Here is a 12,858-nt window from a genome sequence, read left to right as displayed (position 1 = left end):
ATGATGAATTGAAATTTAATCAAATCTTATAGCTCGGTACTAATAGAGGATCCCATTGATATTTATATGTAATTGGGGGCACTTGTCTCTATGGTCAATGAGGTGGCAAATCCTGCCTCCTAATGACCTTGTATATGACAACTGTAAACCTTCATTGACAATTTCCCAGAATGCCTTGATGTCTACAAGCCCTTTTCAATGAATATTCCACCATAATACCCTCCCCCAGCCCTAGCCTCCATTGTAGTTGTTTCTTGTCTTCTCTGATGTATTTTCTAAGAATGAAGGTTGTAAAGGGTCTCTCCTTTATCACATGGACATAGGGGCTTCCCCAACAATTCACAGTGAATCCCAGACACATGGGGCAGATATTTAACCCAGAGGGTTGGGATTATGATAAGGCAGAGAGTTCTTTGCCTTTTTTTTTTTTTTTTTTAGCATGTCTTGAACTCCTTTGACTGCCTTGTGAAGCTATAGAATACTTTTTAGAATGTCTTTAAACTTATAAGACAAACTATAAAGGATCACAAAGGAAAGCTTATTGAAATACTTATCTATTGAAAAAAATTCATATATCCCAGGTTAAGAATCCCTGCCTGTAAGGGGAAAAAAGGATATTGTAGATGTGGGTTTCCTATTCTTGTTATAAACACGGTACTGGAAAGAAGGCAGAACCAGGTTCTTGTCTGGGATCAGCCATTACCTTGCCTAACACTTAGGAGCAAGCTATCTAACTCCCTGTACGTGTCTTGCTTCCCAGATCTGTGCAATGGGACTGTTTGAATCAGCTCTCTCCAGTCATCTCCCAGAGTGGGGGAGGTTGAACAAGACCATGTAAATCAAACAAGAGCTAAGAGATTCCCCTGGGAGGGAAAGCCTCCTGGAGGGTCCAAGCTTGTGTTTCTCATTTGGAATCAAATCCTGGCAGCCAATCAACATCACCTACCAACCGGGGCCTAGTCATGAAACATTGGTGGGGTCTATAATCTTGATTCCCTCTGGTGGGTGATGTGCTCTGTTCCAACTTGGACAAAGAACTGTCTCTTTCTCCTGCCCTCCCTCGAACAGATTTTGAACTATAGTTGCTCATAAACCATCACCACAGAAAGCTTCTCCTAGGACATAGCTATTTTATTAACCGTTCCTATATAAAAGTGCCTCTAATTTATCTTCTCTCCCCCAACTCCTAGTGACCGAGTGTTATCAGAGAGAATGACTCCAGATACAGTAGGGTCTTTCTTGAATAATGGGGGCTTAAAAATAACTCGAGTTCATGTCTCTAATGGAGTTAATATTTCATACCTCACTTGGCTTTAGTGTCTCCCTCCACCCCCAACCCCAAGCCTGAGTGTCGTGGACCAGCACAAAGAGAGAAGGCAGCGGAGGTTACTTACGACTTCATTGGATGAGAGGAAGCTGTAGACCTGGAGGGACTGGCTAGGGGGGTGGCCAGACCGGGTCTCACCACTGCTCACACTTCCCTTTTGGATAGCCTTAGAGCAGTGCCGGGGGCGCCTCCGCCTGGACTTATGCCCTTCCTCGGGGGACTTGGCCCTGTGCCTGTCAAGGTTAGAAAGAGGACAGGTAATGGCCTGATTTGGGGGTCTACGTGACCAGATAGAGAGCAGAGGGCAGGACTAGGGTCTCGGCTTTCCAAAGTGAGAAGGATCCCATCTGTCAAAGTGATTGACAACAGAATACTAAGAAGATAACTGATTAATGATAACAATGATGATGATACATAACTAAGAGTTGCTTGGCAAATGTGCCAGACACTGTGCTAAGTACTTTATAATTATTATCTCATTTGATCATCATAACAACCCTGGACTGTATTATTATCTCCATTTTACAGATGAGGAAACTAAGGCCACCAGGTTAAGTGATTTTCCCAGAATCAGGTAGGCTGGATTTGAACTCAGATCTTCCAGTCTCCAAAGCCAGTGCTCTATCCACTGAGCTGCTTAGCTACACCCAAGACTAAAGGAGGGTTTCAGTGTCTGTGTCTCTGTGCAGAATGCGTGGGTCCTATTTGTTCTGTGGGCTAGATTTTGTTACCTGGAAAGATAAAAAATGCAGCCAGCAATGTTTGTGGAACTCAGGCCAGGGGACCTTAGGGTTATCACTAAGTCTCCCCTAGAAGGTAGGGGAAGAAATAGATCATTTTTAACTGCATCACTCCCAAGGCCAGCGTGCCTTAGGGTTATTGCTGCATTTCTCCTACAAGCTGCACCCCATTACAAGGAGCCTAGAGCAGAGAATGTCAGGGATGGGAAGGGCCTTAGAACAGAGCATGTAAAAACTGGTAGGGGCCTCAGAACAGGGGATGTCAGAGATGGGAAGGGTCTTAGAACAGGGGATGTCATTGATGGGAGGGGCCTTAAAACAGGGGATGTCAGAGCTGGGTAGGGGCTTAGAACAGAGCATGTGAGCTGTGAGGAGGCTTAGAACAGGGGATGTCACAGGGAAAAGGGGATATAGAGATCAAGCTAGTTCAATGTCCTGGATTTCTAGAGAAGGAGCCGGAGGCTTAGAGCCGCTCGGGCCCTTACCCAGGGTCCTCCAGCTAGTGAAAGGTGGGAGGTCCAAGTGGGGAATTGCTCCTGTAGCAGAGTGGCGTGGCCTGGAGCGTGGTTTTAGCCTTCCAGGCCTCAAACGGGCCTTGAAGACCGGAGGCAGCAGACGTCCTTCCTCCTTCTCCTCCTCCCCCTTCTCCTCCCTTGTTGGTGAGTCAATGAAAGGACCCCCCAGGAGCTGTTCCCCAGCAGGAAGAGGTTCTGCGACAAGGGCCTCCCCAGAGCGGGACGGGAAGTTGAAGATTACTCGTGGGCTCACAGGGACTCACCTGCTCTCGCAGCTGGAGGAGCGTGACTCGGAGCTGGGGGACCGAGAGTGACAGCGGCGGTGGCGGCGGCGGTGAGATTTTCGAGGCCGGCTTCGCGATCTTTGGGAAATGGACCAGAAAGAGCCGCAGAGGTGAGCCTGTGTCCCACAACCTCAGCCCTCTGCACACTCCCACCTCCGTGCCTTTGCGCTGCTGGTTCCCCCCATTCCCGGCCTGCTCTATTCCTTCTCACCTCCCTCCTTTAGTTTTTTGGCTTCCTTCAAGACACTTCTAATCTTACTTTCTAATTTCTTATGCCTCTCCCTCCCCCTCCAGATTACCTTCATCTACTCTGTATATCTCTCCCCCAGGCAATTGGAGTTAGGTGACTTGCCCAGGGTCACACAGCTAGGAAGTGTCAAGTATCTGAGATCAAATTTAAACTCAGGTCCTCTTGACTTCAGGGATGGTGTTCTATCCACTGGGCCACCTAGCTGCCCCTGTATATATCTTGTATCACACTAATAATTTACACATTGTTTTCCTCATTAGAGAAAGGGCAAGAACTGTCCCAATACCAATTTAGGGGGAGAGAGTTGCTTCCCCCTGCAAAGAAAGGGGCCCCGTGTTATGGATGACTTTTTCTTTACCTCATGGCCCCCACCATTGTCTGCCTATCCATTCAGGACATTTCAGGTTCAAGGCCGATTGAGCCCAGCTCATCCCCATCCTAATTTTTCTAACTTTGTTTCCAAAAATTGAGAGGTTGGAGGATAGAGCAGAGTGTAGACAATTGAAACGACTCTGCATCTCTCACCTTTGTTCTCTCTTTTTTTTTTCTCCCTCCTCTCTGGTACAAAATAAGACTGGATAAATATTCTAGTTATTCATCTATCATCTATCATATCATATCTATATTATAAAATATAACGAGCTCTGATGAGGTGAAGGCTATGATTAGGGATAGTTGAAGAATAATAAGTACGGTAAGATAGATTTTTTTTTCATGTTAAGGGTTCACGGGCCAGGTGATTTTGGCTTGCAATCATTATCAGTGGAAGAAGTCACCACCATAGGAGTAGGAGTGGTCCTGATAAAGAATCTAGTGAGAAGGAGTTGTTGTAACTATCCATTCATTCATTTTTATCCACCCGTTCCTCTATCATTTATCTACTTACCCCCCTTTTTCTATTCACCCTCTTCTCTATCATCCAATTATCTATCCATTCTTCTAGCTATCCATTTATCTGGTCATCTCTCCTAATCTTTATGCATCCTTTTCTCTATCATCTAATTATCTATCTATCCTTGTATCCATCCTTATTTCCATTCATTCCTCTATTTACCATTGACCCTCCAATTATCTATTTATGCATTCATCTTTATTTCTAAATTATCCACTTAGCATTTCTAGTTATTCCTTAACTCTATTATCTACCAAATGATCGATCAATTTATCTATCTCTCTATGCATCTATTCTTTAACTTTCTATATCTTTTGAACTCCATCTCTGTTTTTTTTTAATTATTTCTATCTCAATCTATTCTCTCTCTCTCTCTCTCTCTCTCTCTCTCTCTCTCTCTCACTCCCTGAGTGTCTCTGCTTCTGTTTCTCTCTGTCTGTCTGTCTCTCTCACTCTGTGTCTCTCTCTCTGTGTCTCTGTGTCTCTCTCTCTCCCATTTATCCATCAGTCATTTATTCACACAGCTGCCACTGCCACTGTACTTAAGACTCTTATGGCCTCTTCCTGGTCACTTTTTATGATCTATTTGCGCTTCCTGACTCCAGGGCTTGGTCCCTGATTTTAGGGCTTGGTTCCCACTCAAATCCATCCATCCTTCCAGGAGCCACCAAAGGTGTTTCTCCTAAAGTGCAGATTTGACCACCCTACCCCTCTCTATTCAAGCAGCTCCAATAAATAGCTCCCTCTTCCCTCTAAGATTAAAAACAAAGGCCTGTGGTTTCCTAGTAGCTAGCAGTTCTAGAAGGCTTTCAGCTTAGTTTGTAACTGATTTCTTCCTCACTACAATCCTTTGAGGTAGGTACCAGTTTACTAGCTGTCAGCTTCTTTGTACTTGTGTGGTTTCATTCGATAGGCCTTCTTGCTGTACCTCACACCCCATATCCATCTCCTATCTTCCTACCTTTGGAGAGGCTGTGCTTGTGCTTAGAAGGCACTCCCTCCTCACTTCCCCTCTTAGAATTTCTACACTATTTCAATCCTCAGTGAAACTGTTATGTCCTCCCTGAGATTTTTCCTTTCTTTCTTTTCTTTTTTTTTTTTTTTTCTGAGGCAATTGGGATTAAGTGACTTGCCCAGGGTCACACAGCTAGGACATGTTAAATGTCTGAGGTCAGATTTGAACTTAGGTCCTCCTAATTTTAGGGCTGATGCTCTATCCACTGCATGATCTAGCTGTCCCCCCCCCCCAACTTGAGCTTTTTCCTGACCCCCTTCAGATAATAGTATCTCATCTCTAAAATTTCCTTGAATTTGCTTTGAATTTATTTCTCCTATTCTTGTATATGTGTGATTTCCTTACAGAAAGCAAGTTCCTTGAAATAAGATGTTGTGGATAGAACACCAGCCCTGAAGTCAGGAGGACCTGAGTTCAGATCTGGCCTCAGACTCTCAATCAGTTAATACTTCCTACCTGTGAGACCCTGGGCAAGTCACTTAACCTAATTGACTCAGGGGGAAAAAAAGAGACAACAAGTTTAATTTTTATCTTTTCATCCCTAGAGTCTAGCAGCATCTGACCCACTGTAGGCACTTAATAATGCTTGTTAGTTGATTGAATATTTGATCTCTATTCCTGACCTCCCCAGAGTCCATACTCTGAATCAGAAGCTTTATCTTTTCTGAGATAAAGAAGTACAGTAAACTCATCATCACAGTGTGACCTTTAAATGGTATTTTAAACTTTTCAAAGAGCCTTTTAGTGGTTGTATAGAGTGCTGAATTTGGAGTCAGGAGGTCTCAGATATCTACTAGATGTGTGACCTTAGTCAAGTCTCTCAACCTCAACTTGCCTCACTCTTTTCCTTCATCAAATAGGGAGAATAATATCCACTACTTCCTAGGATTGCTGTGAGGACCCAACTAGTTGATGATTGCGGATGATAATAATAGTAATTAACATTTGTGTAGTATTTTGAGATTTACAAAGTGCTTTAATTCATTGTTTTATTTAAATCTCACTATGAGGCATAAACAATAATGGGAGGTAAGTGTTCTTGCTGTTCCCATTTTACAAATGAGGAAACTGAGATGGAGAGAGGTCAGAGGTTGACAGATAAAACACTAAAGTGGATTCCAGAGGTTATCCAATTTTCTTGTTTTATATAAATGGAGCCCAGAGGGGTGAAATTACTTGATCAAGGTCACACAGTCAGTAGAGGAAAGAATCACAAAGTCCCAACTCAGCCATTCCTGCATATATTATGCCACAATAACTCAGGTCTAAGATGCTCTTCATAAATCTGTATCTTACCTGAGAAACACATGATCTCTGGATTAGCTTCTTAGAGGTATGAGTGAGGGGTACTGAGACCCTCTTCACCCCAATATTTCCCTACTCCTTGGCACAGAGTCTAAAACTCTGCTATTGGAGAATTGGCCATCCTGAAGGGCCTGAATCATTTTCCATCTTCCAGCCTTCTAATTAAAAACATCTGAGAAAGATTGACCCCTTGAATCTAGTTATTGGCTCAGCATAAAGAGAAGTGAGGATTATAATTACTATTATTATTAATTTGTTTATCAGTTTACCTATTTGTTTATCTATTCATTTTTTTTCATTCATTGATCTATTCATTCCTTCTTCTCTCCTACTCTCCATCTCTTTTCTTTTTTAATTCTTTTTTCTTCCTTTCTTCCACCCTTTCTTCTTTCCTTCTTTTTCTTTCTTTCCCTCTTCCCCTTCCTTCCTCCTTCCTTCCTTCCTTCCTTCTTCTCTCTCTCTCTCCCTTTCTTTCTTTCTTTCTTTCTTTCTTTCTTTCCCTTTCTCTCTTTCTTTCTCTTTCTCTCTTTCTTTCTCTTTCTCTCTTCCTTTCTCTTTCTTCCTCCTTCCTTCCTTCCTGACCCAAAAGAAAGAAAGAAAGAATATCCCATTATATTTGAATATGTCCATTTTATATATTAGAAAACTAAAACCCAGTTAAATGACAGGGTCATGCTTAGCAAATCTGATTCAGGACTGGCTAGCACACTCTCTAGTGCATCATGCTGACTTTTCTGTGGCAAGAGATGAAGTAGAACATAGGGGGAAGGGTCCTAGGAGACCTGGGGTTTTAAATGAAAAGAGACCAAGGCATTAGGATTTCCCTCTGAGAGGCTCCCTTGGTTAAGGGTGACAGACACTTGGTTGGGTGTCAGGGAATTGCAAGATCCCTTGGATATCATCATGAATTGAATTTCAGAGACACTGACTGGGTTACCAGGTACCTTGGAGAGCAATGGTGTTAGCTCTGAGGACCGAATTGTGTGACCTTCATCTCCCCCTTCCTTATTCAAGGTATGAAAGCATGGATATTATTGTTCCACGAGAGGCCAAGCCAATCTGAGTGAATTTATTGAATAGTCTACTTGCAGCATGGGACCTTGGAGATCTTTGAGTCCAGTCCCATCCTTTTACAGATGAGGAAATTGAGGCTCAAAAAGATGGCACGACTTATCCAGAGATTCAATAGAAGGCCTAGAATTTGAACCCTAGTCCCTTGGCTCCAAATGTAACAATCTCTGTGCTCTATCAAGTATCCTACAGCTCCAACAGAAAGTTTTAGGGAATAAAGCCTCTGTGATGGCCTTTGGAAGTGGCCTTTAAAGTATTTCTGACTATGAATTGTGGGCAAGCCTGTGCAAGGTACATAGCTCTCATTCAGGCTTTTCCCTCACTTTCTAGATGGGCTCTAAAGGCTGTAAAGTTGTCATCATTAGTGAATGTGAATGATACCCATGGAACACCACTGGATGGAGCCAGTCTAGATTACCACGGGCTATTTGAATTTGTGAGAGAGGCCTCCATGGCCCTAGCTGCAAAAATAAATCCAGAGTTTTCTTTAAAAAACCAAACGCAACAAAACTTTCCAAGAGAATCTGATAAACATCAACATGGCCTCTTCCTGAAGGCAGCAATAACTGCCTGGGAGAGACTACCCGCTGTTATTTTCTTCTCACCCTGTGTCCTTTGTCTTAGGTGATTCCGGAGTCCATATTTTTTTCCTGTCTTCATTGGAAATCTCCAGCACTCATCAAATTTCTGATGCCTGAAGTAGTCTTTTCTGTTTTGATCTACTCTGGGAAAGGGTTGCCTTTTCTCAGTGACGGCTGCTTCCCCCTCCTTCTTCCCTAACACACAATCTGTCAGTGCCTTCGTTATTATGACTACTCTCCACCCACTATGTATGTATCTTGTATGGACATATTACTATACAAAGAAGCTTAGATTTCATATTGGAAGGATCCATAGAAGTATTGAATCCAATCTGCTGGTTTCTATTTTAATGAATGAGAAGACAGGGAAATTACATCACTTGCCTAGGGTCACATAGCTGGAAAGTATCTATGGCAAATTTGAACTTGGATCTTCTTGATCCCAAATATTAATGGTCTACCCATTGTACCCCCTCTACATCACCTCTTCCATCCCCCGCCTTGAGGGCAGAGCCTCTCTTTGCTTTTCCTCGGTGTCTCCAACATTCAGCTCAGTACCTAGTGCATAATGAATCCTCAATAAGTATTTATTAGATTATTAATTGATTTTGGAGCCTTTGGAATCTTGATCCGATTCACTGGTTTGTTCCTGGGATCTCTTGGCAAGTTGGAAAACAAATGTGATCTTCTGAGTTTTAGAGACCTTTGGGATACCAAGCTTTATGTCTCCTTGCTGTAGCTTATCCCAGGTCCAATACCCCTACTGGTCAGAAATCTTCCTCTGGGCAATAACCATGACTCCTGAAGACTGAGTAAGAGAATGGCTCTTGACCATGACTAAGTTCAGGCAGCTAGGGCACTAAGGCGGTGCCAGGGCAGATATAAGACAGGGTAAATAAGACCTATATTATCTGTCTTTCCCTCTCTCCTTGCTCCTTGACTCCAGACCCCTCCCTTCAAGAAGTCTTCCAACTTCCATTCCCATTATCTTTGATCCACACACATTAGAGATTTCTTGGTGGGAGATTAAATATTTTGTTGACTTGAAAACATATACACTGACATTTGCAGGGCATAAAATAGGTGAGTTGTAACCAAATTTACTTTTAATTTGGCTGGGAACTGAACTCCGCGGGCAGCATTCTCTGATTTGAATTTCTACTACCAGCTATTTAAAAAAAAAAGAAGGAAAGAAATAAGAGCAGCCAGACTCTGCAGGGCCAACTCTCTAGGATCTTTAATGATTACACTGACTTCAGCTAAAAGGAAAGATAGGGATGCTCTCGTGCCCATCCACCCTCCCCCTCATTCTCACATAATAGCTGACATTTACACACCACTCAAAGGTTGGCAAAGCACTTGACTTCCAAGATCTCATCTCATCTTTAACAACAATCTATGAAGAGGCTATTACAACTATTATCACCCCTAGTTTACAAGGGAGGAAACTGAGGCTGAGAGCAGTTTAAAGGCTGGATCCAGAGTTATACCTCTAATAAGTATCTGAGACACTTGAACACAGATATTTCTAAATTTAGATCTCTCTCTCTCTCTCTCTCTCTCTCTCTTTCCCTCCCTCCCTTCCTCTCTCTGTCTTCTTTCCAGCTGTATTTTCCCTCCCTCTTTTTGTTTTCCCTTTCCTTCTTCTCCTGTTCCTTACTCCCTCTCCTTTATCCATTCCTTTTTTTATCCTCTCCCTCTTTCCTTATTTCTTTCCCTCTTCCATCACTCTTTATCCTTTTCCTTTTCTCTTATATATTCATACATGCAAACCATGTACACATGTGCCTACATACCTACACACCACACACACACACACACACACACACACACACACACACACACTTATCTGGCAATTAAAAGAACTTCATCTCCATAAGAGCTCTATCCATTATATCTCAACCCGGGTGGTTTCATTCAATTTTACTTACTGTTTCTGATGTTTTCTTTCTTTCTTTCTTTTGCTTTTGGGGCTTGAGGAACTAAACAAGAAATAGTTAATTAATTGGAAGATGTTTCAAGCTTAAAAAAAATAGAATCTCAAAACATCAAAATGCTTAAGGATGTCTGGGTGGTCTCTGACATGTTACTGGTAGTTTTGTCATCATTTGGGGGCTTTATATATACTAGAAATTTAATATTTTTGTTGAGAAGAAGTGAAAACCAATCATGGTCTAAGAAGGGGCAGTAGAAGGGATTCCTGTTTGGGCATGGGTTGGATCCATGACCTTTAGCTTCTCTTCCAATTCAGAGATTCTGTGATTCTGATTTTGTCAAAAGTCTATTGTTCCACTCCTCAAGTCTCCCAGAATGCAGATGGCCTGAGATGGCAACTTAAAGGCTGGAAGATGGAGTGCTAGGACCTTAGAGATTACTGAGTCCCACCACAGATAGTGGACGAGAGGAGGGAAGCCTTTTGTCCAAGATCCCATAGCTGGTAAGTGGCTAAGTTAGACTTTATATCCAAATCCTCTAATCCAAATTCTCTACACACTAGACAGTGATATCTTCTGGTTTGAGGTGATCCCAAAGGCCTTCCAATTTGCTATCTGAATGGTTTAGCTAATTTATAAGTATAGGCAATCCCCTCCCAGTTTATAGACTCCTCAGAGCTTTTATTGAAAGGGATGTCAGTCACCCTCTAGTATAATTAATGAAAATCCTTATAACCTTTCTGATAGGTGGTAATCAAATCTCCAGTGAAGGGAAAAACTGGAAATGTTGAAATATAGGATCTTCACATTGGGAAGACTCCTTAGAATTTACTTAGTCTAATAAATGAATAATAAATGTGGTTGACCACAATATCTGCTATGGTATCTTTGGGCAGGTCTTTAATGAATTTTTCCTTAAGACCCAGAAAGTGGAATCTAGAAGTAGCTCTCTCCGTTTTCCAATAAATAGCTTTAACTGTTCCTTGGCACATAGATAAATTTTCCTAGTCCCAACTGGCCTCTGTTATTCATGGTTCTGGCCTTCAGGGTTAAGCAGATCAACTAGAATAATCCCTATTCCACTTGCACTTGCTCAGTGACAGTTATCTGGCTTCCCCCAAGTTTCTTTTCTCCAGGTTAAAACTATCCATTTTCTTCATAGGTCAGGAACTTGGAGAAGTCTGCCATCTTGGTCATCCCTCTCTGGTCATTCTCCAACTAGTCAGTGTTCTTCCCCAAGCATGGCAAGTCCCTAGAACTAAATGCTGTACTCCAGATGGGATCTGATCATGACAGACTAGAGAGGGGTTGTCACCACCCTAGACCTGTACACTCAATGCACACTAAATTCAGAAAACAAATCACCTTCCATAGATTTTGGAGTTATTATTATTACCATTGCTGCTCCACACTGAGGGTGTGAGAGAAAGGGTAGGGCTCTGTATTTTTGTTCTGTCTTCTCTACTTTGTCATTAGCAAATGTGACAAGGATACTGATTACATCTTTTTCTGAATAATTAATAAAAATGGTAAACTACATGGATCCGTGGGTCACTCCACTGTAGACTCTTTTCCAAGTTAACAAAGAACGCTCAATGGCTACTTCTCAAGTTGAGCCATTCAGAAAGGTCTAAATTCACCTAAATATTCTACTATCTATCCCCTTTTCTCCTTCCTTATAAGAAGAACATGGGAGGCTTTGTCAAACTATTGATGCTGTTTAGTCCCTTTCAGTCATGTCTAACTTTTGGTGACCCCAGTCAAGGTTTTTCTTGGTAAAGATACTACCTTGTAGGGATGAGATGATAGGATTATAGTATCAGAGTTGAAAGCACATCAGAACATCTTCTAATCTAATCTCCTCATTTTAAATTGAGTAAATCAAGCAGAGAGAAGTGAAGTGTCTTACTCAGTTCATACTAGGATCAAGTGGAGGAGGTGGTATTTGAATTCAGGTCCCATGACCTGGAGTCCCTGACTTGTATTGGGGGGGGGAATGAAGGGCAGTATAGGCTGAAAGATCTGAGGACTTGGCAAGAGTAGTAGAGGGAGAAAAAGCAAAATCAAGCAAAATTCCCAATATAAGGGCCAAGTTATTTCAAGCATCACTGCATCTAAGAGCAGGGATCAACACAGAGTTAATGTGGGTAGAGACAGATGGTGGCCCAGGAGGTGAGGGGAAATGCATGGAATCCTGGGGAAATCTCTGCAGGAAAGACTGGGTTTAAGGTGGCAGGGTTATAGGATGGTGCTGGGCTTCCCGCTGCTCTGTACTTATCATTCACAAAGGGGAAATGGGGTCGGGGAGAACCACCAAGAAAAACAACCTCTGCCTGAGGAATCAGATAACCTGGTTATAGACCTATATAGGTCTGCCATTGGAGATGGCAATTCCCTTTGACAAATCAGAAGTGGAGTGACTCTGACACAGAGTCTCTAAGAACACTCACTCTTTTAACAATTCAAGTTTCAAAGCCTCTCACTTTTGCCATTTAGGGTTAGTTGAGTTCTGAGCTTCCTCCTTGCTCTGAATTCTCTGTTCTGAGACCCCCTCCCAACTCTGACATTCTCTGTCTAAGTCCCTCTTAGCCCTGACATTCCCTGTTCTAAAGACCCTTCCCAGCTCTGACCACATCTTTTCTAAGTTTCTTACAGCTCTGACATTCTGTCTTCCAAGCTCTTGACTTTCATCTTCTAATGTCTTCTCTATCTCTGACATTCTGTTCTATGTTCTCTCTTAGCACTGACATTCTGTATTCTAGCTTTTCTTCCAATTTCAGGGGTCCTCAAACTTTTTAAACAGGGGGCCAGTTCACTGTCCCTCAGACTGTTGGAGGGCCGGACTATAGTAAAAACAAAAACTTTGTTTTGTGGGCCTTTAAATAAAGAAACTTCATAGCCCTGGGTGAGGGGGGTTAAACATCCTCAGCTGCTGCATGTGGCC

At 42.4% G+C, this 12,858-nt stretch overlaps 1 protein-coding gene across 1 annotated transcript in view; it reads right to left on the bottom strand.

Moving 5' to 3' along the window:
* The window catches only part of SRRM4 (serine/arginine repetitive matrix 4), a 235,220-nt gene that overhangs the window by 29,740 nt on the left and 192,622 nt on the right, over positions 1-12,858 (bottom strand). The window contains exons 6-8 of the mRNA XM_031948684.1: positions 9,912-9,962; positions 2,846-2,944; positions 1,395-1,560 (exon numbers count right to left, since the gene is read on the bottom strand). Of these exons, the coding sequence (XP_031804544.1) occupies positions 1,395-1,560; positions 2,846-2,944; positions 9,912-9,962 (316 nt within the window). The remainder of the gene's footprint in view (positions 1-1,394; positions 1,561-2,845; positions 2,945-9,911; positions 9,963-12,858) is intronic.

This window comes from Sarcophilus harrisii, chromosome 1, assembly GCF_902635505.1.
Source record: "Sarcophilus harrisii chromosome 1, mSarHar1.11, whole genome shotgun sequence".
Taxonomy (NCBI): domain Eukaryota; kingdom Metazoa; phylum Chordata; class Mammalia; order Dasyuromorphia; family Dasyuridae; genus Sarcophilus; species Sarcophilus harrisii.
The sequence above is the reverse complement of the archived record's forward strand: the minus strand, read 5'-3'. Positions and strand labels throughout refer to the sequence as shown.